Raw genomic sequence first — 27,356 nt, forward strand, 5'->3', positions numbered from 1 at the left:
AATTCCACAACAACTACCTTATACACACTAGTATAAAGGAATGAACAAGAATATTTACATAAAAATATACAGTGGGGCAAAAAAGTATTTAGTCAGCCACCAATTGTGTAAGTTCTCCCACTTAAAAAGATGAGAGAGGCCTGTAATTTTCATCATAGGTACACTTCAACTATGACAGACAAAATGAGAAAAAAAATCCAGAAAATCACATTGTAGGATTTTTAATGAATTTATTTGCAAATTATGGTGGAAAATAAGTATTTGGTCAATAACAAAAGTTTATCCTTGTCCTTGATGATCTTTTTGGCCTTCCTGTGACATCGGGTGGTGTAGGTGTCCTGGAGGGCAGGTAGTTTGCCACCGGTGATGCGTTGTAGAAAATCTTAAGACAGTTGTGCTACAAGTCATCTAATGCTATGAGCAAATGTTAATAAGCAATTTTTATGATGACGATAAAAGTAATTCGGTAGGATTTCTCTATTAAGAGGAAGGGAGTGGCATTTATAGGGAACTCTATACTTCTAGAGTTTCGTTTCCGCAGCTTTCATAGCCATATAACCTTGCATGTTGCACCATACTTTAAACCTGCAATAAAATGAACCAATGGAAACATGTCAAATGAGTTCAGCTAACTGCTCATGAATCTTTTGACATTATCTGAGATGGAAAATGTATGTAATTACATTATCAAAAAAAATGTTATTAGTCACATGCACAGAATACAACAGTCTGTCTGTGAACAATTGTTGGAAAAATTACCTGTGTCATACACAAAGTAGATGCCCTAACCGACTTGCCAAAACTATAGTTTGTTAACAAGAAATTTGTGTAGTGGTTGAAAAACTAGTTTTAATGACTCCAACCTAAGTGTATGTAAACTTCCGACTTCAACTATATGTACAGCCACTGTGGGGACCACGTCATCGATGCACTTATTTATGAAGCCAGTGACTGATGTTGTGTACTCCTCAATGTCATCGGAAGAATCCCGAAACATATTCCAGTCTGTGCTATCTTATGGCCGTATACAGGTGATTGAGTGCGGTCTTAGTGCCATCATTGGTTTGTGGTGGTAAATAAACAGCTACAAAGAATATAGATGAAAAATCTCAATGTAAATAGTGTGGTCTACAGCTTATCAAGAGATATTTTACCTCAGGCGAGCAAAACCTTGAGACTTCCTTATTATTTTGTGCACCAGCTGTTGTTTACTAATATACTGTAGGCAGATTACCCACTAGCCGTCGGATCCTTACAAGGAACCCAGAGCTACGTCCCCGATATCTCCGTCTCATTCTCCTGTGAATGACGGGGATGAGGGCCTTGTCGGGTGTCTGATTAAAACCTTCGTGTTGGACTCATTAAAGAAAAAAATCTTCTTCCAGTACGAGGTGAGTAATCGCTGTCCTAATGTATAGAAGCTATTTTCGGTCATAAGAGACGGCAGAAACATTATGTACAAAATAGGTTACACATAACGCGAAAAAACACACAATAGCACAATTGGTTAGGGGACCGTAAAACGAACAACAAAGCGGCAGCCATCTCTTCCGGCGCCATTATATTGGGATGTGAAGTTACAAAAACGTTATATTGAAATATTTCATTCAATAAAGGATTGTATTTAACGAGCAAGGAAAATATAGACGATGTGGGAAAGCAGTCCTAATTATCTATTTGTTTTTGTTGAAATAACTGTTAGAAAACTGTACTAATGATTCATTCTCTACCACCCAAAACAGCAAATACAGCCTCATCAACTGATTTCACTATAACATCTAAAGAGAAAATTCATCCACCAACAGATGGGATAACAACATTTAAAATGGGGCTGAAAAACCCAGACAGACTCAAAACAAATATAAATGCATCTGTGAGGAATATGGTGGCAGCAACAAGTGCCTTGCAGGAAATAAAACCCTCACAACCTCCTACGGTTACAAATGAGTCTGCCACTAATAATGAACAATCTTCAGCAGTCAAGGAAGGGAAAATATCGGCCACTACCGTTGGACTCTCATCTACCCAGAGAACTGAAAGTACAACTGCAGAGCCAACTGACTCCACAACTGCAGCGGGAACGACCCTTGAAGATCACACAACAACGTTAGAAATGTCAACAATTCCAGCTGAAACAACTACCATTGTTACACAAGAACCATCAGCTAGCCCAGATACTGTGACAAGCCCATCTCCCACAATCACTACTGGTCACACAACAGTGCCCTCTGATGTTACAAGTGAGTCTCTAACTAGCACTGCTGGTACCTCAACATCAGGTGAGGCATCAACAACTTCTGAAGCAAACACATCTGCTGAACAATCGACAGCGACTTCAGCTGGTTTAACAAGTGCAACTGTGGAAGCTACGTTTTCAACATCGGGAGTGACCATGACACCAGCATCAACCGAAGACACAATGGAAACAACTACAGCTATGTCATCAAGTGTAACAGAAACTTCAACCAGTACCTCGACGGAAACAAGTCCCTCACAACATTCTACGATTACCAGTGAGCCTGCCACTACAAATGAACTAACTTCAGCAGTCACGGGCGGGCAAATATCTTCCACTACCGTTGGACTCTCATCTACCCAAGGATCTGAAAGTACAACTGCAGAGCAAACTGACTCCACAACTGCAGCGGGAACGACCCTTGAAGATCACACAACAACGTTAGAAATGTCAACAATTCCAGCTGAAACAACTACCATTGTTACACAAGAACCATCAGCTAGCCCAGATACTGTGACAAGCCCATCTCCCACAATCACTACTGGTCACACAACAGTGCCCTCTGATGTTACAAGTGAGTCTCTAACTAGCACTGCTGGTACCTCAACATCAGGTGAGGCATCAACAACTTCTGAAGCAAACACATCTGCTGAACAATCGACAGCGACTTCAGTTGGTTTAACATGTGCAACTGTGGAAGCTACGTTTTCAACATCGGGAGTGACCATGACACCAGCATCAACCGAAGACACAATGGAAACAACTATAGCTATGTCATCAAGTGTAACAGAAACTTCAACCAGTACCTCGACGGAAACAAGTCCCTCACAACATTCTACGATTACCAGTGAGCCTGCCACTACAAATGAACTAACTTCAGCAGTCACGGACGGGCAAATATCTTCCACTACCATTGGACTCTCATCTACCCAGGGATCTGAAAGTACAACTGCAGAGCCAACTGACTCCACAACTGCAGCGGGAACGACCCTTGAAGATCACACAACAACTTTAGAAATAACAACAATTCCAGCTGAAACAACGACGATTGTTACACAAGAACCATCAGCTAGCCCAGATACTGTGACAAGCCCATCTCCCACAAGCACTACTGGTCACACAACAGTGCCCTCTGATGTTACAAGTGAGTCTCTAACTAGCACTGCTGGTACCTCAACATCAGGTGAGGCATCAACAACTTCTGAAGCAAACACATCTGCTGAACAATCGACAGCGACTTCAGCTGGTTTAACAAGTGCAACTGTGGAAGCTACGTTTTCAACATCGGGAGTGACCATGACACCAGCATCAACCGAAGACACAATGGAAACAACTATAGCTATGTCATCAAGTGTAACAGAAACTTCAACCAGTACCTCGACGGAAACAAGTCCCTCACAACATTCTACGATTACCAGTGAGCCTGCCACTACAAATGAACTAACTTCAGCAGTCACGGACGGGCAAATATCTTCCACTACCATTGGACTCTCATCTACCCAGGGATCTGAAAGTACAACTGCAGAGCCAACTGACTCCACAACTGCAGCGGGAACGACCCTTGAAGATCACACAACAACTTTAGAAATAACAACAATTCCAGCTGAAACAACGACGATTGTTACACAAGAACCATCAGCTAGCCCAGATACTGTGACAAGCCCATCTCCCACAAGCACTACTGGTCACACAACAGTGCCCTCTGATGTTACAAGTGAGTCTCTAACTAGCACTGCTGGTACCTCAACATCAGGTGAGGCATCAACAACTTCTGAAGCAAACACATCTGCTGAACAATCGACAGCGACTTCAGCTGGTTTAACAAGTGCAACTGTGGAAGCTACGTTTTCAACATCGGGAGTGACCATGACACCAGCATCAACCGAAGACACAATGGAAACAACTATAGCTATGTCATCAAGTGTAACAGAAACTTCAACCAGTACCTCGACGGAAACAAGTCCCTCACAACATTCTACGATTACCAGTGAGCCTGCCACTACAAATGAACTAACTTCAGCAGTCACGGACGGGCAAATATCTTCCACTACCATTGGACTCTCATCTACCCAGGGATCTGAAAGTACAACTGCAGAGCCAACTGACTCCACAACTGCAGCGGGAACGACCCTTGAAGATCACACAACAACTTTAGAAATAACAACAATTCCAGCTGAAACAATGACGATGGTTACACAAGAACCATCAGCTAGCCCAGATACTGTGACAAGCCCATCTCCCACAATAACTTCTGGTCACACATCAGTGCCCTCTGACGTTACAAGTGAGTCTGTAACTAGCACTGCTGGTACCTCAACATCAAGTGAGGCATCAACAACAACTTCTGAAGCAAACACATCTGCTGAAGAATCGACAGCGACCTCAGCTGGTTTAACAAGTGCAGCTGTGGAAGCTACGTTTTCAACATCGGGAGTGACCATGACACCAGCATCAACCAAAGACACAATGGAAACAACTACAGCTATGTCATCAAGTGTAACAGAAACTTCAACCAGTACCTCGACGGAAACAAGTCCCTCACAACATTCTACGATTACCAGTGAGCCTGCCACTACAAATGAACTAACTTCAGCAGTCACGGACGGGCAAATATCTTCCACTACCATTGGACTCTCATCTACCCAGGGATCTGAAAGTACAACTGCAGAGCCAACTGACTCCACAACTGCAGCAGGAACGACCCTTGAAGATCACACAACAACTTTAGAAATAACAACAATTCCAGCTGAAACAACAACGATTGTTACACAAGAACCATCAGCTAGCCCTGATACTGTGACAAGCCCATCTCCCACAAGCACTACTGGTCACACAACAGTGCCCTCTGATGTTACAAGTGAGTCTCTAACTAGCACTGCTGGTACCTCAACATCAGGTGAGGCATCAACAACTTCTGAAGCAAACACATCTGCTGAACAATCGACAGCGACTTCAGCTGGTTTAACAAGTGCAACTGTGGAAGCTACGTTTTCAACATCGGGAGTGACCATGACACCAGCATCAACCGAAGACACAATGGAAACAACTACAGCTATGTCATCAAGTGTAACAGAAACTTCAACCAGTACCTCAACGGAAACAAGTCCCTCACAACATTCTACGATTACCAGTGAGCCTGCCACTACAAATGAACTAACTTCAGCAGTCACGGACGGGCAAATATCTTCCACTACCGTTGGACTCTCATCTACCCAAGGATCTGAAAGTACAACTGCAGAGCAAACTGACTCCACAACTGCAGCGGGAACGACCCTTGAAGATCACACAACAACGTTAGAAATGTCAACAATTCCAGCTGAAACAACTACCATTGTTACACAAGAACCATCAGCTAGCCCAGATACTGTGACAAGCCCATCTCCCACAATCACTACTGGTCACACAACAGTGCCCTCTGACGTTACAAGTGAGTCTCTAACTAGCACTGCTGGTACCTCAACATCAGGTGAGGCATCAACAACTTCTGAAGCAAACACATCTGCTGAAGAATCGACAGCGACTTCAGCTGGTTTAACAAGTGCAACTGTGGAAGCTACGTTTTCAACATCAGGAGTGACCATGACACCAGCATCAACCAAAGACACAATGGAAACAACTACAGCTATGTCATCAAGTGTAACAGAAACTTCAACCAGTACCTCGACGGAAACAAGTCCCTCACAACATTCTACGATTACCAGTGAGCCTGCCACTACAAATGAACTAACTTCAGCAGTCACGGACGGGCAAATATCTTCCACTAACGTTGGACTCTCATCTACCCAAGGATCTGAAAGTACAACTGCAGAGCAAACTGACTCCACAACTGCAGCGGGAACGACCCTTGAAGATCACACAACAACGTTAGAAATGTCAACAATTCCAGCTGAAACAACTACCATTGTTACACAAGAACCATCAGCTAGCCCAGATACTGTGACAAGCCCATCTCCCACAATCACTACTGGTCACACAACAGTGCCCTCTGACGTTACAAGTGAGTCTCTAACTAGCACTGCTGGTACCTCAACATCAGGTGAGGCATCAACAACTTCTGAAGCAAACACATCTGCTGAACAATCGACAGCGACTTCAGCTGGTTTAACAAGTGCAACTGTGGAAGCTACGTTTTCAACATCGGGAGTGACCATGACACCAGCATCAACCGAAGACACAATGGAAACAACTACAGCTATGTCATCAAGTGTAACAGAAACTTCAACCAGTACCTCAACGGAAACAAGTCCCTCACAACATTCTACGATTACCAGTGAGCCTGCCACTACAAATGAACTAACTTCAGCAGTCACGGACGGGCAAATATCTTCCACTACCGTTGGACTCTCATCTACCCAAGGATCTGAAAGTACAACTGCAGAGCAAACTGACTCCACAACTGCAGCGGGAACGACCCTTGAAGATCACACAACAACGTTAGAAATGTCAACAATTCCAGCTGAAACAACTACCATTGTTACACAAGAACCATCAGCTAGCCCAGATACTGTGACAAGCCCATCTCCCACAATCACTACTGGTCACACAACAGTGCCCTCTGACGTTACAAGTGAGTCTCTAACTAGCACTGCTGGTACCTCAACATCAGGTGAGGCATCAACAACTTCTGAAGCAAACACATCTGCTGAAGAATCGACAGCGACTTCAGCTGGTTTAACAAGTGCAACTGTGGAAGCTACGTTTTCAACATCAGGAGTGACCATGACACCAGCATCAACCAAAGACACAATGGAAACAACTACAGCTATGTCATCAAGTGTAACAGAAACTTCAACCAGTACCTCGACGGAAACAAGTCCCTCACAACATTCTACGATTACCAGTGAGCCTGCCACTACAAATGAACTAACTTCAGCAGTCACGGACGGGCAAATATCTTCCACTAACGTTGGACTCTCATCTACCCAAGGATCTGAAAGTACAACTGCAGAGCAAACTGACTCCACAACTGCAGCGGGAACGACCCTTGAAGATCACACAACAACGTTAGAAATGTCAACAATTCCAGCTGAAACAACTACCATTGTTACACAAGAACCATCAGCTAGCCCAGATACTGTGACAAGCCCATCTCCCACAATCACTACTGGTCACACAACAGTGCCCTCTGACGTTACAAGTGAGTCTCTAACTAGCACTGCTGGTACCTCAACATCAGGTGAGGCATCAACAACTTCTGAAGCAAACACATCTGCTGAACAATCGACAGCGACTTCAGCTGGTTTAACAAGTGCAACTGTGGAAGCTACGTTTTCAACATCGGGAGTGACCATGACACCAGCATCAACCGAAGACACAATGGAAACAACTACAGCTATGTCATCAAGTGTAACAGAAACTTCAACCAGTACCTCGACGGAAACAAGTCCCTCACAACATTCTACGATTACCAGTGAGCCTGCCAATACAAATGAACTAACTTCAGCAGTCACGGGCGGGCAAATATCTTCCACTACCGTTGGACTCTCATCTACCCAAGGATCTGAAAGTACAACTGCAGAGCAAACTGACTCCACAACTGCAGCGGGAACGACCCTTGAAGATCACACAACAACGTTAGAAATGTCAACAATTCCAGCTGAAACAACTACCATTGTTACACAAGAACCATCAGCTAGCCCAGATACTGTGACAAGCCCATCTCCCACAATCACTACTGGTCACACAACAGTGCCCTCTGACGTTACAAGTGAGTCTCTAACTAGCACTGCTGGTACCTCAACATCAGGTGAGGCATCAACAACTTCTGAAGCAAACACATCTGCTGAACAATCGACAGCGACTTCAGCTGGTTTAACAAGTGCAACTGTGGAAGCTACGTTTTCAACATCGGGAGTGACCATGACACCAGCATCAACCAAAGACACAATGGAAACAACTACAGCTATGTCATCAAGTGAAACAGAAACTTCAACTAGTACCTCGACGGAAACAAGTCCCTCACAACATTCTACGATTACCAGTGAGCCTGCCACTACAAACAAACTAACTTCAGCAGTCACGGACGAGCAAATATCTTCCACTACCGTTGGACTCTCATCTACCCAAGGATCTGAAAGTACAACTGCAGAGCAAACTGACTCCACAACTGCAGCGGGAACGACCCTTGAAGATCACACAACAACGTTAGAAATGTCAACAATTCCAGCTGAAACAACTACCATTGTTACACAAGAACCATCAGCTAGCCCAGAGACTGTGACAAGCCCATCTCCCACAATCACTACTGGTCACACAACAGTGCCCTCTGATGTTACAAGTGAGTCTCTAACTAGCACTGCTGGTGCCTCAACATCAGGTGAGGCATCAACAACTTCTGAAGCAAACACATCTGCTGAACAATCGACAGCGACCTCAGCTGGTTTAACAAGTGCAACTGTGGAAGCTACGTTTTCAACATCGGGAGTGACCATGACACCAGCATCAACCGAAGACACAATGGAAACAACTATAGCTATGTCATCAAGTGTAACAGAAACTTCAACCAGTACCTCGACGGAAACAAGTCCCTCACAACATTCTACGATTACCAGTGAGCCTGCCACTACAAATGAACTAACTTCAGCAGTCACGGACGGGCAAATATCTTCCACTACCGTTGGACTCTCATCTACCAAGGGATCTGAAAGTACAACTGCAGAGCCAACTGACTCCACAACTGCAGCGGGAACGACCCTTGAACATCACACAACAACTTTAGAAATGTCAACAATTCCAGCTGAAACAACGACGATTGTTACACAAGAACCACCAGCTAGCCCAGAGACTGTGACAAGCCCATCTCCCACAATCACTTCTGGTCACACAACAGTGCCCTCTGACGTTACAAGTGAGTCTCTAACTAGCACTGCTGGTGCCTCAACATCAGGTGAGGCATCAACAACTTCTGAAGCAAACACATCTGCTGAACAATCGACAGCGACTTCAGCTGGTTTAACAAGTGCAACTGTGGAAGCTACGTTTTCAACATCGGGAGTGACAATGACACCAGCATCAACCGAAGACACAATGGAAACAACTACAGCTATGTCATCAAGTGTAACAGAAACTTCAACCAGTACCTCGACGGAAACAAGTCCCTCACAACATTCTACGATTACCAGTGAGCCTGCCACTACAAATGAACTAACTTCAGCAGTCACAGGCGGGCAAATGTCTTCCACTACCGTTGGACTCTCATCTACCCAGGGAACTGAAAGTACAACTGCAGAGCAAACTGACTCCACAACTGCAGCGGGAACGACCCTTGAAGACCACACAACAACGTTAGAAATGTCAACAATTCCAGCTGAAACAACTACCATTGTTACACAAGAACCATCAGCTAGCCCAGATACTGTGACAAGCCCATCTCCCACAATCACTACTGGTCACACAACAGTGCCCTCTGATGTTACAAGTGAGTCTCTAACTAGCACTGCTGGTACCTCAACATCAGGTGAGGCATCAACAACTTCTGAAGCAAACACATCTGCTGAACAATCGACAGCGACTTCAGTTGGTTTAACAAGTGCAACTGTGGAAGCTACGTTTTCAACATCGGGAGTGACCATGACACCAGCATCAACCGAAGACACAATGGAAACAACTATAGCTATGTCATCAAGTGTAACAGAAACTTCAACCAGTACCTCGACGGAAACAAGTCCCTCACAACATTCTACGATTACCAGTGAGCCTGCCACTACAAATGAACTAACTTCAGCAGTCACGGACGAGCAAATATCTTCCACTACCGTTGGACTCTCATCTACCCAGGGATCTGAAAGTACAACTGCAGAGCCAACTGACTCCACAACTGCAGCGGGAACGACCCTTGAAGATCACACAACAACGTTAGAAATGTCAACAATTCCAGCTGAAACAACTACCATTGTTACACAAGAACCATCAGCTAGCCCAGATACTGTGACAAGCCCATCTCCCACAATCACTACTTGTCACACAACAGTGCCCTCTGATGTTACAAGTGAGTCTCTAACTAGCACTGCTGGTGCCTCAACATCAGGTGAGGCATCAACAACTTCTGAAGCAAACACATCTGCTGAACAATCGACAGCGACCTCAGCTGGTTTAACAAGTGCAACTGTGGAAGCTACGTTTTCAACATCGGGAGTGACCATGACACCAGCATCAACCAAAGACACAATGGAAACAACTACAGCTATGTCATCAAGTGTAACAGAAACTTCAACTAGTACCTCGACGGAAACAAGTCCCTCACAACATTCTACGATTACCAGTGAGCCTGCCACTACAAATGAACTAACTTCAGCAGTCACGGACGAGCAAATATCTTCCACTACCGTTGGACTCTCATCTACCCAAGGATCTGAAAGTACAACTGCAGAGCAAACTGACTCCACAACTGCAGCGGGAACGACCCTTGAAGATCACACAACAACGTTAGAAATGTCAACAATTCCAGCTGAAACAACTACCATTGTTACACAAGAACCATCAGCTAGCCCAGATACTGTGACAAGCCCATCTCCCACAATCACTACTGGTCACACAACAGTGCCCTCTGATGTTACAAGTGAGTCTCTAACTAGCACTGCTGGTACCTCAACATCAGGTGAGGCATCAACAACTTCTGAAGCAAACACATCTGCTGAACAATCGACAGCGACTTCAGTTGGTTTAACAAGTGCAACTGTGGAAGCTACGTTTTCAACATCGGGAGTGACCATGACACCAGCATCAACCGAAGACACAATGGAAACAACTATAGCTATGTCATCAAGTGTAACAGAAACTTCAACCAGTACCTCGACGGAAACAAGTCCCTCACAACATTCTACGATTACCAGTGAGCCTGCCACTACAAATGAACTAACTTCAGCAGTCACGGACGGGCAAATATCTTCCACTACCGTTGGACTCTCATCTACCCAGGGATCTGAAAGTACAACTGCAGAGCCAACTGACTCCACAACTGCAGCGGGAACGACCCTTGAAGATCACACAACAACGTTAGAAATGTCAACAATTCCAGCTGAAACAACTACCATTGTTACACAAGAACCATCAGCTAGCCCAGATACTGTGACAAGCCCATCTCCCACAAGCACTACTGGTCACACAACAGTGCCCTCTGATGTTACAAGTGAGTCTCTAACTAGCACTGCTGGTGCCTCAACATCAGGTGAGGCATCAACAACTTCTGAAGCAAACACATCTGCTGAACAATCGACAGCGACTTCAGCTGGTTTAACAAGTGCAACTGTGGAAGCTACGTTTTCAACATCGGGAGTGACAATGACACCAGCATCAACCGAAGACACAATGGAAACAACTACAGCTATGTCATCAAGTGTAACAGAAACTTCAACCAGTACCTCGACGGAAACAAGTCCCTCACAACATTCTACGATTACCAGTGAGCCTGCCACTACAAATGAACTAACTTCAGCAGTCACGGGTGGGCAAATGTCTTCCACTACCGTTGGACTCTCATCTACCCAGGGAACTGAAAGTACAACTGCAGAGCAAACTGACTCCACAACTGCAGCGGGAACGACCCTTGAAGATCACACAACAACTTTAGAAATAACAACAATTCCAGCTGAAACAACGACGATTGTTACACAAGAACCACCAGCTAGCCCAGAGACTGTGACAAGCCCATCTCCCACAATCACTTCTGGTCACACAACAGTGCCCTCTGACGTTACAAGTGAGTCTCTAACTAGCACTGCTGGTGCCTCAACATCAGGTGAGGCATCAACAACTTCTGAAGCAAACACATCTGCTGAACAATCGACAGCGACCTCAGCTGGTTTAACAAGTGCAACTGTGGAAGCTACGTTTTCAACATCGGGAGTGACCAAGACACCAGCATCAACCAAAGACACAATGGAAACAACTACAGCTATGTCATCAAGTGTAACAGAAACTTCAACTAGTACCTCGACGGAAACAAGTCCCTCACAACATTCTACGATTACCAGTGAGCCTGCCACTACAAATGAACTAACTTCAGCAGTCACGGACGAGCAAATATCTTCCACTACCGTTGGACTCTCATCTACCCAGGGATCTGAAAGTACAACTGCAGAGCCAACTGACTCCACAACTGCAGCGGGAACGACCCTTGAACATCACACAACAACTTTAGAAATAACAACAATTCCAGCTGAAACAACGACGATTGTTACACAAGAACCACCAGCTAGCCCAGAGACTGTGACAAGCCCATCTCCCACAATCACTTCTGGTCACACAACAGTGCCCTCTGACGTTACAAGTGAGTCTCTAACTAGCACTGCTGGTGCCTCAACATCAGGTGAGGCATCAACAACTTCTGAAGCAAACACATCTGCTGAACAATCGACAGCGACCTCAGCTGGTTTAACAAGTGCAACTGTGGAAGCTACGTTTTCAACATCGGGAGTGACCATGACACCAGCATCAACCGAAGACACAATGGAAACAACTACAGCTATGTCATCAAGTGTAACAGAAACTTCAACCAGTACCTCAACGGAAACAAGTCCCTCACAACATTCTACGATTACCAGTGAGCCTGCCAATACAAATGAACTAACTTCAGCAGTCACGGGCGGGCAAATATCTTCCACTACCGTTGGACTCTCATCTACCCAAGGATCTGAAAGTACAACTGCAGAGCAAACTGACTCCACAACTGCAGCGGGAACGACCCTTGAAGATCACACAACAACGTTAGAAATGTCAACAATTCCAGCTGAAACAACTACCATTGTTACACAAGAACCATCAGCTAGCCCAGATACTGTGACAAGCCCATCTCCCACAATCACTACTTGTCACACAACAGTGCCCTCTGATGTTACAAGTGAGTCTCTAACTAGCACTGCTGGTGCCTCAACATCAGGTGAGGCATCAACAACTTCTGAAGCAAACACATCTGCTGAACAATCGACAGCGACCTCAGCTGGTTTAACAAGTGCAACTGTGGAAGCTACGTTTTCAACATCGGGAGTGACCATGACACCAGCATCAACCAAAGACACAATGGAAACAACTACAGCTATGTCATCAAGTGTAACAGAAACTTCAACTAGTACCTCAACGGAAACAAGTCCCTCACAACATTCTACGATTACCAGTGAGCCTGCCACTACAAATGAACTAACTTCAGCAGTCACGGACGAGCAAATATCTTCCACTACCGTTGGACTCTCATCTACCCAGGGATCTGAAAGTACAACTGCAGAGCCAACTGACTCCACAACTGCAGCGGGAACGACCCTTGAAGATCACACAACAACTTTAGAAATAACAACAATTCCAGCTGAAACAACTACCATTGTTACACAAGAACCATCAGCTAGCCCAGATACTGTGACAAGCCCATCTCCCACAAGCACTACTGGTCACACAACAGTGCCCTCTGATGTTACAAGTGAGTCTCTAACTAGCACTGCTGGTGCCTCAACATCAGGTGAGGCATCAACAACTTCTGAAGCAAACACATCTGCTGAACAATCGACAGCGACTTCAGCTGGTTTAACAAGTGCAACTGTGGAAGCTACGTTTTCAACATCGGGAGTGACAATGACACCAGCATCAACCGAAGACACAATGGAAACAACTACAGCTATGTCATCAAGTGTAACAGAAACTTCAACCAGTACCTCGACGGAAACAAGTCCCTCACAACATTCTACGATTACCAGTGAGCCTGCCACTACAAATGAACTAACTTCAGCAGTCACGGGTGGGCAAATGTCTTCCACTACCGTTGGACTCTCATCTACCCAGGGAACTGAAAGTACAACTGCAGAGCAAACTGACTCCACAACTGCAGCGGGAACGACCCTTGAAGATCACACAACAACTTTAGAAATAACAACAATTCCAGCTGAAACAACGACGATTGTTACACAAGAACCATCAGCTAGCCCAGAGACTGTGACAAGCCCATCTCCCACAAGCACTACTGGTCACACAACAGTGCCCTCTGATGTTACAAGTGAGTCTCTAACTAGCACTGCTGGTACCTCAACATCAGGTGAGGCATCAACAACTTCTGAAGCAAACACATCTGCTGAACAATCGACAGCGACTTCAGCTGGTTTAACAAGTGCAACTGTGGAAGCTACGTTTTCAACATCGGGAGTGACCATGACACCAGCATCAACCGAAGACACAATGGAAACAACTATAGCTATGTCATCAAGTGTAACAGAAACTTCAACCAGTACCTCGACGGAAACAAGTCCCTCACAACATTCTACGATTACCAGTGAGCCTGCCACTACAAATGAACTAACTTCAGCAGTCACGGACGGGCAAATATCTTCCACTACCGTTGGACTCTCATCTACCCAGGGATCTGAAAGTACAACTGCAGAGCCAACTGACTCCACAACTGCAGCGGGAACGACCCTTGAAGATCACACAACAACTTTAGAAATAACAACAATTCCAGCTGAAACAACTACCATTGTTACACAAGAACCATCAGCTAGCCCAGATACTGTGACAAGCCCATCTCCCACAAGCACTACTGGTCACACAACAGTGCCCTCTGATGTTACAAGTGAGTCTCTAACTAGCACTGCTGGTGCCTCAACATCAGGTGAGGCATCAACAACTTCTGAAGCAAACACATCTGCTGAACAATCGACAGCGACTTCAGCTGGTTTAACAAGTGCAACTGTGGAAGCTACGTTTTCAACATCGGGAGTGACAATGACACCAGCATCAACCGAAGACACAATGGAAACAACTACAGCTATGTCATCAAGTGTAACAGAAACTTCAACCAGTACCTCGACGGAAACAAGTCCCTCACAACATTCTACGATTACCAGTGAGCCTGCCACTACAAATGAACTAACTTCAGCAGTCACAGGCGGGCAAATGTCTTCCACTACCGTTGGACTCTCATCTACCCAGGGAACTGAAAGTACAACTGCAGAGCAAACTGACTCCACAACTGCAGCGGGAACGACCCTTGAAGATCACACAACAACTTTAGAAATAACAACAATTCCAGCTGAAACAACGACGATTGTTACACAAGAACCATCAGCTAGCCCAGAGACTGTGACAAGCCCATCTCCCACAAGCACTACTGGTCACACAACAGTGCCCTCTGATGTTACAAGTGAGTCTCTAACTAGCACTGCTGGTACCTCAACATCAGGTGAGGCATCAACAACTTCTGAAGCAAACACATCTGCTGAACAATCGACAGCGACTTCAGCTGGTTTAACAAGTGCAACTGTGGAAGCTACGTTTTCAACATCGGGAGTGACCATGACACCAGCATCAACCGAAGACACAATGGAAACAACTACAGCTATGTCATCAAGTGTAACAGAAACTTCAACCAGTACCTCAACGGAAACAAGTCCCTCACAACATTCTACGATTACCAGTGAGCCTGCCAATACAAATGACCTAACTTCAGCAGTCACGGGCGGGCAAATATCTTCCACTACCGTTGGACTCTCATCTACCCAAGGATCTGAAAGTACAACTGCAGAGCAAACTGACTCCACAACTGCAGCGGGAACGACCCTTGAAGATCACACAACAACGTTAGAAATGTCAACAATTCCAGCTGAAACAACTACCATTGTTACACAAGAACCATCAGCTAGCCCAGATACTGTGACAAGCCCATCTCCCACAATCACTACTGGTCACACAACAGTGCCCTCTGACGTTACAAGTGAGTCTCTAACTAGCACTGCTGGTACCTCAACATCAGGTGAGGCATCAACAACTTCTGAAGCAAACACATCTGCTGAACAATCGACAGCGACTTCAGCTGGTTTAACAAGTGCAACTGTGGAAGCTACGTTTTCAACATCGGGAGTGACCATGACACCAGCATCAACCAAAGACACAATGGAAACAACTATAGCTATGTCATCAAGTGAAACAGAAACTTCAACCAGTACCTCGACGGAAACAAGTCCCTCACAACATTCTACGATTACCAGTGAGCCTGCCACTACAAATGAACTAACTTCAGCAGTCACGGACGGGCAAATATCTTCCACTACCGTTGGACTCTCATCTACCCAAGGATCTGAAAGTACAACTGCAGAGCAAACTGACTCCACAACTGCAGCGGGAACGACCCTTGAAGATCACACAACAACGTTAGAAATGTCAACAATTCCAGCTGAAACAACTACCATTGTTACACAAGAACCATCAGCTAGCCCAGATACTGTGACAAGCCCATCTCCCACAAGCACTACTGGTCACACAACAGTGCCCTCTGATGTTACAAGTGAGTCTCTAACTAGCACTGCTGGTGCCTCAACATCAGGTGAGGCATCAACAACTTCTGAAGCAAACACATCTGCTGAACAATCGACAGCGACTTCAGCTGGTTTAACAAGTGCAACTGTGGAAGCTACGTTTTCAACATCGGGAGTGACCATGACACCAGCATCAACCAAAGACACAATGGAAACAACTATAGCTATGTCATCAAGTGAAACAGAAACTTCAACCAGTACCTCGACGGAAACAAGTCCCTCACAACATTCTACGATTACCAGTGAGCCTGCCACTACAAATGAACTAACTTCAGCAGTCACGGACGGGCAAATATCTTCCACTACCGTTGGACTCTCATCTACCCAAGGATCTGAAAGTACAACTGCAGAGCAAACTGACTCCACAACTGCAGCGGGAACGACCCTTGAAGATCACACAACAACGTTAGAAATGTCAACAATTCCAGCTGAAACAACTACCATTGTTACACAAGAACCATCAGCTAGCCCAGATACTGTGACAAGCCCATCTCCCACAAGCACTACTGGTCACACAACAGTGCCCTCTGATGTTACAAGTGAGTCTCTAACTAGCACTGCTGGTGCCTCAACATCAGGTGAGGCATCAACAACTTCTGAAGCAAACACATCTGCTGAACAATCGACAGCGACTTCAGCTGGTTTAACAAGTGCAACTGTGGAAGCTACGTTTTCAACATCGGGAGTGACCATGACACCAGCATCAACCGAAGACACAATGGAAACAACTACAGCTATGTCATCAAGTGTAACAGAAACTTCAACCAGTACCTCAACGGAAACAAGTCCCTCACAACATTCTACGATTACCAGTGAGCCTGCCAATACAAATGACCTAACTTCAGCAGTCACGGGCGGGCAAATATCTTCCACTACCGTTGGACTCTCATCTACCCAAGGATCTGAAAGTACAACTGCAGAGCAAACTGACTCCACAACTGCAGCGGGAACGACCCTTGAAGATCACACAACAACGTTAGAAATGTCAACAATTCCAGCTGAAACAACTACCATTGTTACACAAGAACCATCAGCTAGCCCAGATACTGTGACAAGCCCATCTCCCACAATCACTACTGGTCACACAACAGTGCCCTCTGACGTTACAAGTGAGTCTCTAACTAGCACTGCTGGTACCTCAACATCAGGTGAGGCATCAACAACTTCTGAAGCAAACACATCTGCTGAACAATCGACAGCGACTTCAGCTGGTTTAACAAGTGCAACTGTGGAAGCTACGTTTTCAACATCGGGAGTGACCATGACACCAGCATCAACCAAAGACACAATGGAAACAACTATAGCTATGTCATCAAGTGAAACAGAAACTTCAACCAGTACCTCGACGGAAACAAGTCCCTCACAACATTCTACGATTACCAGTGAGCCTGCCACTACAAATGAACTAACTTCAGCAGTCACGGACGGGCAAATATCTTCCACTACCGTTGGACTCTCATCTACCCAAGGATCTGAAAGTACAACTGCAGAGCAAACTGACTCCACAACTGCAGCGGGAACGACCCTTGAAGATCACACAACAACGTTAGAAATGTCAACAATTCCAGCTGAAACAACTACCATTGTTACACAAGAACCATCAGCTAGCCCAGATACTGTGACAAGCCCATCTCCCACAATCACTACTGGTCACACAACAGTGCCCTCTGATGTTACAAGTGAGTCTCTAACTAGCACTGCTGGTGCCTCAACATCAGGTGAGGCATCAACAACTTCTGAAGCAAACACATCTGCTGAACAATCGACAGCGACCTCAGCTGGTTTAACAAGTGCAACTGTGGAAGCTACGTTTTCAACATCGGGAGTGACCATGACACCAGCATCAACCAAAGACACAATGGAAACAACTACAGCTATGTCATCAAGTGTAGCAGAAACTTCAACTAGTACCTCGACGGAAACAAGTCCCTCACAACATTCTACGATTACCAGTGAGCCTGCCACTACAAATGAACTAACTTCAGCAGTCACGGACGAGCAAATATCTTCCACTACCGTTGGACTCTCATCTACCCAAGGATCTGAAAGTACAACTGCAGAGCAAACTGACTCCACAACTGCAGCGGGAACGACCCTTGAAGATCACACAACAACGTTAGAAATGTCAACAATTCCAGCTGAAACAACTACCATTGTTACACAAGAACCATCAGCTAGCCCAGATACTGTGACAAGCCCATCTCCCACAAGCACTACTGGTCACACAACAGTGCCCTCTGATGTTACAAGTGAGTCTCTAACTAGCACTGCTGGTGCCTCAACATCAGGTGAGGCATCAACAACTTCTGAAGCAAACACATCTGCTGAACAATCGACAGCGACTTCAGCTGGTTTAACAAGTGCAACTGTGGAAGCTACGTTTTCAACATCGGGAGTGACCATGACACCAGCATCAACCGAAGACACAATGGAAACAACTATAGCTATGTCATCAAGTGTAACAGAAACTTCAACCAGTACCTCGACGGAAACAAGTCCCTCACAACATTCTACGATTACCAGTGAGCCTGCCACTACAAATGAACTAACTTCAGCAGTCACGGACGGGCAAATATCTTCCACTACCGTTGGACTCTCATCTACCCAGGGATCTGAAAGTACAACTGCAGAGCCAACTGACTCCACAACTGCAGCGGGAACGACCCTTGAAGATCACACAACAACTTTAGAAATAACAACAACAATTCCAGCTGAAACAACGACCATTGTTACACAAGAACCATCAGCTAGCCCAGATACTGTGACAAGCCCATCTCCCACAAGCACTACTGGTCACACAACAGTGCCCTCTGATGTTACAAGTGAGTCTCTAACTAGCACTGCTGTTACCTCAACATCAGGTGAGGCATCAACAACTTCTGAAGCAAACACATCTGCTGAACAATCGACAGCGACTTCAGCTGGTTTAACAAGTGCAACTGTGGAAGCTACGTTTTCAACATCGGGAGTGACCAGGACACCAGCATCAACCGAAGACACAATGGAAACAACTATAGCTATGTCATCAAGTGAAACAGAAACTTCAACCAGTACCTCGACGGAAACAAGTCCCTCACAACATTCTACGATTACCAGTGAGCCTGCCACTACAAATGAACTAACTTCAGCAGTCACGGACGGGCAAATATCTTCCACTACCGTTGGACTCTCATCTACCCAGGGATCTGAAAGTACAACTGCAGAGCCAACTGACTCCACAACTGCAGCGGGAACGACCCTTGAACATCACACAACAACTTTAGAAATAACAACAATTCCAGCTGAAACAACGACGATTGTTACACAAGAACCACCAGCTAGCCCAGAGACTGTGACAAGCCCATCTCCCACAATCACTTCTGGTCACACAACAGTGCCCTCTGACGTTACAAGTGAGTCTCTAACTAGCACTGCTGGTGCCTCAACATCAGGTGAGGCATCAACAACTTCTGAAGCAAACACATCTGCTGAACAATCGACAGCGACCTCAGCTGGTTTAACAAGTGCAACTGTGGAAGCTACGTTTTCAACATCGGGAGTGACCATGACACCAGCATCAACCAAAGACACAATGGAAACAACTACAGCTATGTCATCAAGTGTAACAGAAACTTCAACTAGTACCTCGACGGAAACAAGTCCCTCACAACATTCTACGATTACCAGTGAGCCTGCCACTACAAATGAACTAACTTCAGCAGTCACGGACGAGCAAATATCTTCCACTACCGTTGGACTCTCATCTACCCAAGGATCTGAAAGTACAACTGCAGAGCAAACTGACTCCACAACTGCAGCGGGAACGACCCTTGAAGATCACACAACAACGTTAGAAATGTCAACAATTCCAGCTGAAACAACTACCATTGTTACACAAGAACCATCAGCTAGCCCAGATACTGTGACAAGCCCATCTCCCACAATCACTACTGGTCACACAACAGTGCCCTCTGATGTTACAAGTGAGTCTCTAACTAGCACTGCTGGTGCCTCAACATCAGGTGAGGCATCAACAACTTCTGAAGCAAACACATCTGCTGAACAATCGACAGCGACCTCAGCTGGTTTAACAAGTGCAACTGTGGAAGCTACGTTTTCAACATCGGGAGTGACCATGACACCAGCATCAACCAAAGACACAATGGAAACAACTACAGCTATGTCATCAAGTGTAACAGAAACTTCAACTAGTACCTCGACGGAAACAAGTCCCTCACAACATTCTACGATTACCAGTGAGCCTGCCACTACAAATGAACTAACTTCAGCAGTCACGGACGAGCAAATATCTTCCACTACCGTTGGACTCTCATCTACCCAAGGATCTGAAAGTACAACTGCAGAGCAAACTGACTCCACAACTGCAGCGGGAACGACCCTTGAAGATCACACAACAACGTTAGAAATGTCAACAATTCCAGCTGAAACAACTACCATTGTTACACAAGAACCATCAGCTAGCCCAGATACTGTGACAAGCCCATCTCCCACAAGCACTACTGGTCACACAACAGTGCCCTCTGATGTTACAAGTGAGTCTCTAACTAGCACTGCTGGTGCCTCAACATCAGGTGAGGCATCAACAACTTCTGAAGCAAACACATCTGCTGAACAATCGACAGCGACTTCAGCTGGTTTAACAAGTGCAACTGTGGAAGCTACGTTTTCAACATCGGGAGTGACCATGACACCAGCATCAACCGAAGACACAATGGAAACAACTATAGCTATGTCATCAAGTGTAACAGAAACTTCAACCAGTACCTCGACGGAAACAAGTCCCTCACAACATTCTACGATTACCAGTGAGCCTGCCACTACAAATGAACTAACTTCAGCAGTCACGGACGGGCAAATATCTTCCACTACCGTTGGACTCTCATCTACCCAGGGATCTGAAAGTACAACTGCAGAGCCAACTGACTCCACAACTGCAGCGGGAACGACCCTTGAAGATCACACAACAACTTTAGAAATAACAACAACAATTCCAGCTGAAACAACGACCATTGTTACACAAGAACCATCAGCTAGCCCAGATACTGTGACAAGCCCATCTCCCACAAGCACTACTGGTCACACAACAGTGCCCTCTGATGTTACAAGTGAGTCTCTAACTAGCACTGCTGTTACCTCAACATCAGGTGAGGCATTAACAACTTCTGAAGCAAACACATCTGCTGAACAATCGACAGCGACTTCAGCTGGTTTAACAAGTGCAACTGTGGAAGCTACGTTTTCAACATCGGGAGTGACCAGGACACCAGCATCAACCGAAGACACAATGGAAACAACTATAGCTATGTCATCAAGTGAAACAGAAACTTCAACCAGTACCTCGACGGAAACAAGTCCCTCACAACATTCTACGATTACCAGTGAGCCTGCCACTACAAATGAACTAACTTCAGCAGTCACGGACGGGCAAATATCTTCCACTACCGTTGGACTCTCATCTACCCAGGGATCTGAAAGTACAACTGCAGAGCCAACTGACTCCACAACTGCAGCGGGAACGACCCTTGAACATCACACAACAACTTTAGAAATAACAACAATTCCAGCTGAAACAACGACGATTGTTACACAAGAACCACCAGCTAGCCCAGAGACTGTGACAAGCCCATCTCCCACAATCACTTCTGGTCACACAACAGTGCCCTCTGACGTTACAAGTGAGTCTCTAACTAGCACTGCTGGTGCCTCAACATCAGGTGAGGCATCAACAACTTCTGAAGCAAACACATCTGCTGAACAATCGACAGCGACCTCAGCTGGTTTAACAAGTGCAACTGTGGAAGCTACGTTTTCAACATCGGGAGTGACCATGACACCAGCATCAACCAAAGACACAATGGAAACAACTACAGCTATGTCATCAAGTGTAACAGAAACTTCAACTAGTACCTCGACGGAAACAAGTCCCTCACAACATTCTACGATTACCAGTGAGCCTGCCACTACAAATGAACTAACTTCAGCAGTCACGGACGAGCAAATATCTTCCACTACCGTTGGACTCTCATCTACCCAAGGATCTGAAAGTACAACTGCAGAGCAAACTGACTCCACAACTGCAGCGGGAACGACCCTTGAAGATCACACAACAACGTTAGAAATGTCAACAATTCCAGCTGAAACAACTACCATTGTTACACAAGAACCATCAGCTAGCCCAGATACTGTGACAAGCCCATCTCCCACAATCACTACTGGTCACACAACAGTGCCCTCTGATGTTACAAGTGAGTCTCTAACTAGCACTGCTGGTGCCTCAACATCAGGTGAGGCATCAACAACTTCTGAAGCAAACACATCTGCTGAACAATCGACAGCGACCTCAGCTGGTTTAACAAGTGCAACTGTGGAAGCTACGTTTTCAACATCGGGAGTGACCATGACACCAGCATCAACCAAAGACACAATGGAAACAACTACAGCTATGTCATCAAGTGTAACAGAAACTTCAACTAGTACCTCGACGGAAACAAGTCCCTCACAACATTCTACGATTACCAGTGAGCCTGCCACTACAAATGAACTAACTTCAGCAGTCACGGACGAGCAAATATCTTCCACTACCGTTGGACTCTCATCTACCCAAGGATCTGAAAGTACAACTGCAGAGCAAACTGACTCCACAACTGCAGCGGGAACGACCCTTGAAGATCACACAACAACGTTAGAAATGTCAACAATTCCAGCTGAAACAACTACCATTGTTACACAAGAACCATCAGCTAGCCCAGATACTGTGACAAGCCCATCTCCCACAAGCACTTCTGGTCACACAACAGTGCCCTCTGATGTTACAAGTGAGTCTCTAACTAGCACTGCTGGTGCCTCAACATCAGGTGAGGCATCAACAACTTCTGAAGCAAACACATCTGCTGAACAATCGACAGCGACTTCAGCTGGTTTAACAAGTGCAACTGTGGAAGCTACGTTTTCAACATCGGGAGTGACCATGACACCAGAATCAACCAAAGACACAATGGAAACAACTACAGCTATGTCCTCAAGTGTAACAGAAACTTCAACCAGTACTTCGACGGAAACAAGTCCCTCACAACATTCTACTATTACCAGTGAGCCTGCCACTACAAATGAACTAACTTCAGCAGTCACGGGCGGGCAAATATCTTCCACTACCGTTGGACTCTCATCTACCCAAGGATCTGAAAGTACAACTGCAGAGCAAACTGACTCCACAACTGCAGCGGGAACGACCCTTGAAGATCACACAACAACGTTAGAAATGTCAACAATTCCAGCTGAAACAACTACCATTGTTACACAAGAACCATCAGCTAGCCCAGAGACTGTGACAAGCCCATCTCCCACAAGCACTACTGGTCACACAACAGTGCCCTCTGATGTTACAAGTGAGTCTCTAACTAGCACTGCTGGTACCTCAACATCAGGTGAGGCATCAACAACTTCTGAAGCAAACACATCTGCTGAACAATTGACAGCGACTACAGCTGGTATAACAAGTGCAACTGTGGAAGCTACGTTTTCAACATCGGGAGTGACCATGACACCAGCATCAACCGAAGACACAATGGAAACAACTACAGCTATGTCATCAAGTGTAACAGAAACTTCAACCAGTACCTCGACGGAAACAAGTCCCTCACAACATTCTACGATTACCAATGAGCCTGCCACTACAAATGAACTAACTTCAGCAGTCACGGGCGGGCAAATATCTTCCACTACCGTTGGACTCTCATCTACCCAAGGATCTGAAAGTACAACTGCAGAGCAAACTGACTCCACAACTGCAGCGGGAACGACCCTTGAAGATCACACAACAACGTTAGAAATGTCAACAATTCCAGCTGAAACAACTACCATTGTTACACAAGAACCATCAGCTAGCCCAGAGACTGTGACAAGCCCATCTCCCACAATCACTTCTGGTCACACAACAGTGCCCTCTGACGTTACAAGTGAGTCTCTAACTAGCACTGCTGGTGCCTCAACATCAGGTGAGGCATCAACAACTTCTGAAGCAAACACATCTGCTGAACAATCGACAGCGACTTCAGCTGGTTTAACAAGTGCAACTGTGGAAGCTACGTTTTCAACATCGGGAGTGACCATGACACCAGAATCAACCAAAGACACAATGGAAACAACTACAGCTATGTCCTCAAGTGTAACAGAAACTTCAACCAGTACTTCGACGGAAACAAGTCCCTCACAACATTCTACGGTTACCAGTGAGCCTGCCACTACAAATGTACTAACTTCAGCAGTAACGGACGGGCAAATATCTTCCACTACCGTTGGACTCTCATCTACCCAGGGATCTGAAAGTACAACTGCAGAGCCAACTGACTCCACAACTGCAGCGGGAACGACCCTTGAAGATCACACAACAACTTTAGAAATAACAACAATTCCAGCTGAAACAACGACGATTGTTACACAAGAACCATCAGCTAGCCCAGAGACTGTGACAAGCCCATCTCCCACAATCACTTCTGGTCACACAACAGTGCCCTCTGACGTTACAAGTGAGTCTCTAACTAGCACTGCTGGTGCCTCAACATCAGGTGAGGCATCAACAACTTCTGAAGCAAACACATCTGCTGAACAATCGACAGCGACCTCAGCTGGTTTAACAAGTGCAACTGGGGAAGCTACGTTTTCAACATCGGGAGTGACCATGACACCAGCATCAACCAAAGACACAATGGAAACAACTACAGCTATGTCATCAAGTGTAACAGAAACTTCAACCAGTACCTCGACGGAAACAAGTCCCTCACAACATTCTACGATTACCAGTGAGCCTGCCACTACAAATGAACTAACTTCAGCAGTCACGGACGGGCAAATATCTTCCACTACCGTTGGACTCTCATCTACCCAAGGATCTGAAAGTACAACTGCAGAGCAAACTGACTCCACAACTGCAGCGGGAACGACCCTTGAAGATCACACAACAACGTTAGAAATGTCAACAATTCCAGCTGAAACAACTACCATTGTTACACAAGAACCATCAGCTAGCCCAGATACTGTGACAAGCCCATCTCCCACAATCACTACTGGTCACACAACAGTGCCCTCTGACGTTACAAGTGAGTCTCTAACTAGCACTGCTGGTACCTCAACATCAGGTGAGGCATCAACAACTTCTGAAGCAAACACATCTGCTGAACAATCGACAACGACCTCAGCTGGTTTAACAAGTGCAACTGTGGAAGCTACGTTTTCAACATCGGGAGTGACCATGACACCAGCATCAACCAAAGACACAATGGAAACAACTATAGCTATGTCATCAAGTGTAACAGAAACTTCAACCAGTACCTCGACGGAAACAAGTCCCTCACAACATTCTACGGTTACCAGTGAGCCTGCCACTACAAATGAACTAACTTCAGCAGTCACGGACGGGCAAATATCTTCCACTACCGTTGGACTCTCATCTACCCAAGGATCTGAAAGTACAACTGCAGAGCAAACTGACTCCACAACTGCAGCGGGAACGACCCTTGAAGATCACACAACAACGTTAGAAATGTCAACAATTCCAGCTGAAACAACTACCATTGTTACACAAGAACCATCAGCTAGCCCAGATACTGTGACAAGCCCATCTCCCACAAGCACTACTGGTCACACAACAGTGCCCTCTGATGTTACAATTGAGTCTCTAACTAGCACTGCTGGTGCCTCAACATCAGGTGAGGCATCAACAACTTCTGAAGCAAACACATCTGCTGAAGAATCGACAGCGACTTCAGCTGGTTTAACAAGTGCAACTGTGGAAGCTACGTTTTCAACATCGGGAATGACAATGACACCAGCATCAACCGAAGACACAATGGAAACAACTACAGCTATGTCATCAAGTGTAACAGAAACTTCAACCAGTACCTCCCCGGAAACAAGTCCCTCACAATCTTCTACGATTACCAGTGAGCCTGCCACTACAAATGAACTAACTTCAGCAGTCACGGACGGGCAAAAATCTTCCACTACCGTTGGACTCTCATCTACCCAGGGAACTGAAAGTACAACTGCAGAGTCAACTGACTCCACAACTGCAGTGGGAACGACCCTTGAAGATCACACAACAACGTTAGAAATGACAACAATTCCAGCTGAAACAACAACCATTATTACACAAGGACCATCAACTAGCCCAACAATAGAAGCAATAACCACAACACAGTCTCCAACTCCCACATCTACCACACCCTTTCTAACTACTCAAACTACATTACCTTTCACAACCACACCCAACACACCATCAACTACATCAACTACCCCACCTACCACACCTTCTACAACTACCCTAACTACATCAACTACACATTCTACTACATCTATCCCAACTGCCCCTTCTACTACACCTATCCCAACTACCCCTTCTACTACCCCTTCTACTACACCTAACCTAACTACAACACCTACCCCAACTACCCCTTATACTACACCTATCCCAACTACCCCTTCTAATACACCTACCCGTTCTACTACACCTACCCCAACTATCCCTTCTACTACACCTATCCCAACTACCCCTTCTAATACACCTACCCCTTCTACTACACCTACTTCAACTACCCCAACTAACCCTTCTACTGCATCCAGTCCAACTTCTACAACTGCATCTGCTTCATTGACGTCAACTTCACTCTCAACAACTGGACCTCCGATAATTGTGACTGTGGGTGAGTGATCACATGACCTGATCAGGAAATACTCTGTGATACTACTAGGGTTTGGAGGTTTTTTGTCAGTAAAAAAATGCCAGTCCTATGGAATATATTGTCCTGGTTTATCTAACTACTACTGGTCCATAAATG

The 27,356-nt window shown here is 45.5% G+C and overlaps 1 protein-coding gene across 2 annotated transcripts in view; it reads left to right on the plus strand.

The window, feature by feature from the left end:
- Positions 1-272: 272 nt before the first annotated feature.
- The window catches only part of LOC110531455 (uncharacterized), a 34,818-nt gene continuing 7,734 nt past the window's right edge, over positions 273-27,356 (plus strand). For both annotated transcript variants that reach the window (XM_036987336.2, XM_036987337.2), the window contains exon 1: positions 273-27,221. In XM_036987336.2, the coding sequence (XP_036843231.2) occupies positions 1,715-27,221 (25,507 nt within the window). In that variant the 5' untranslated portion in view covers positions 273-1,714. The remainder of the gene's footprint in view (positions 27,222-27,356) is intronic.

The sequence above is a fragment of the Oncorhynchus mykiss genome, chromosome 9 (assembly GCF_057628025.1).
Source record: "Oncorhynchus mykiss isolate SJ-2025 chromosome 9, ASM5762802v1, whole genome shotgun sequence".
In the NCBI taxonomy this organism is placed as follows: Eukaryota; Metazoa; Chordata; class Actinopteri; order Salmoniformes; family Salmonidae; genus Oncorhynchus; species Oncorhynchus mykiss.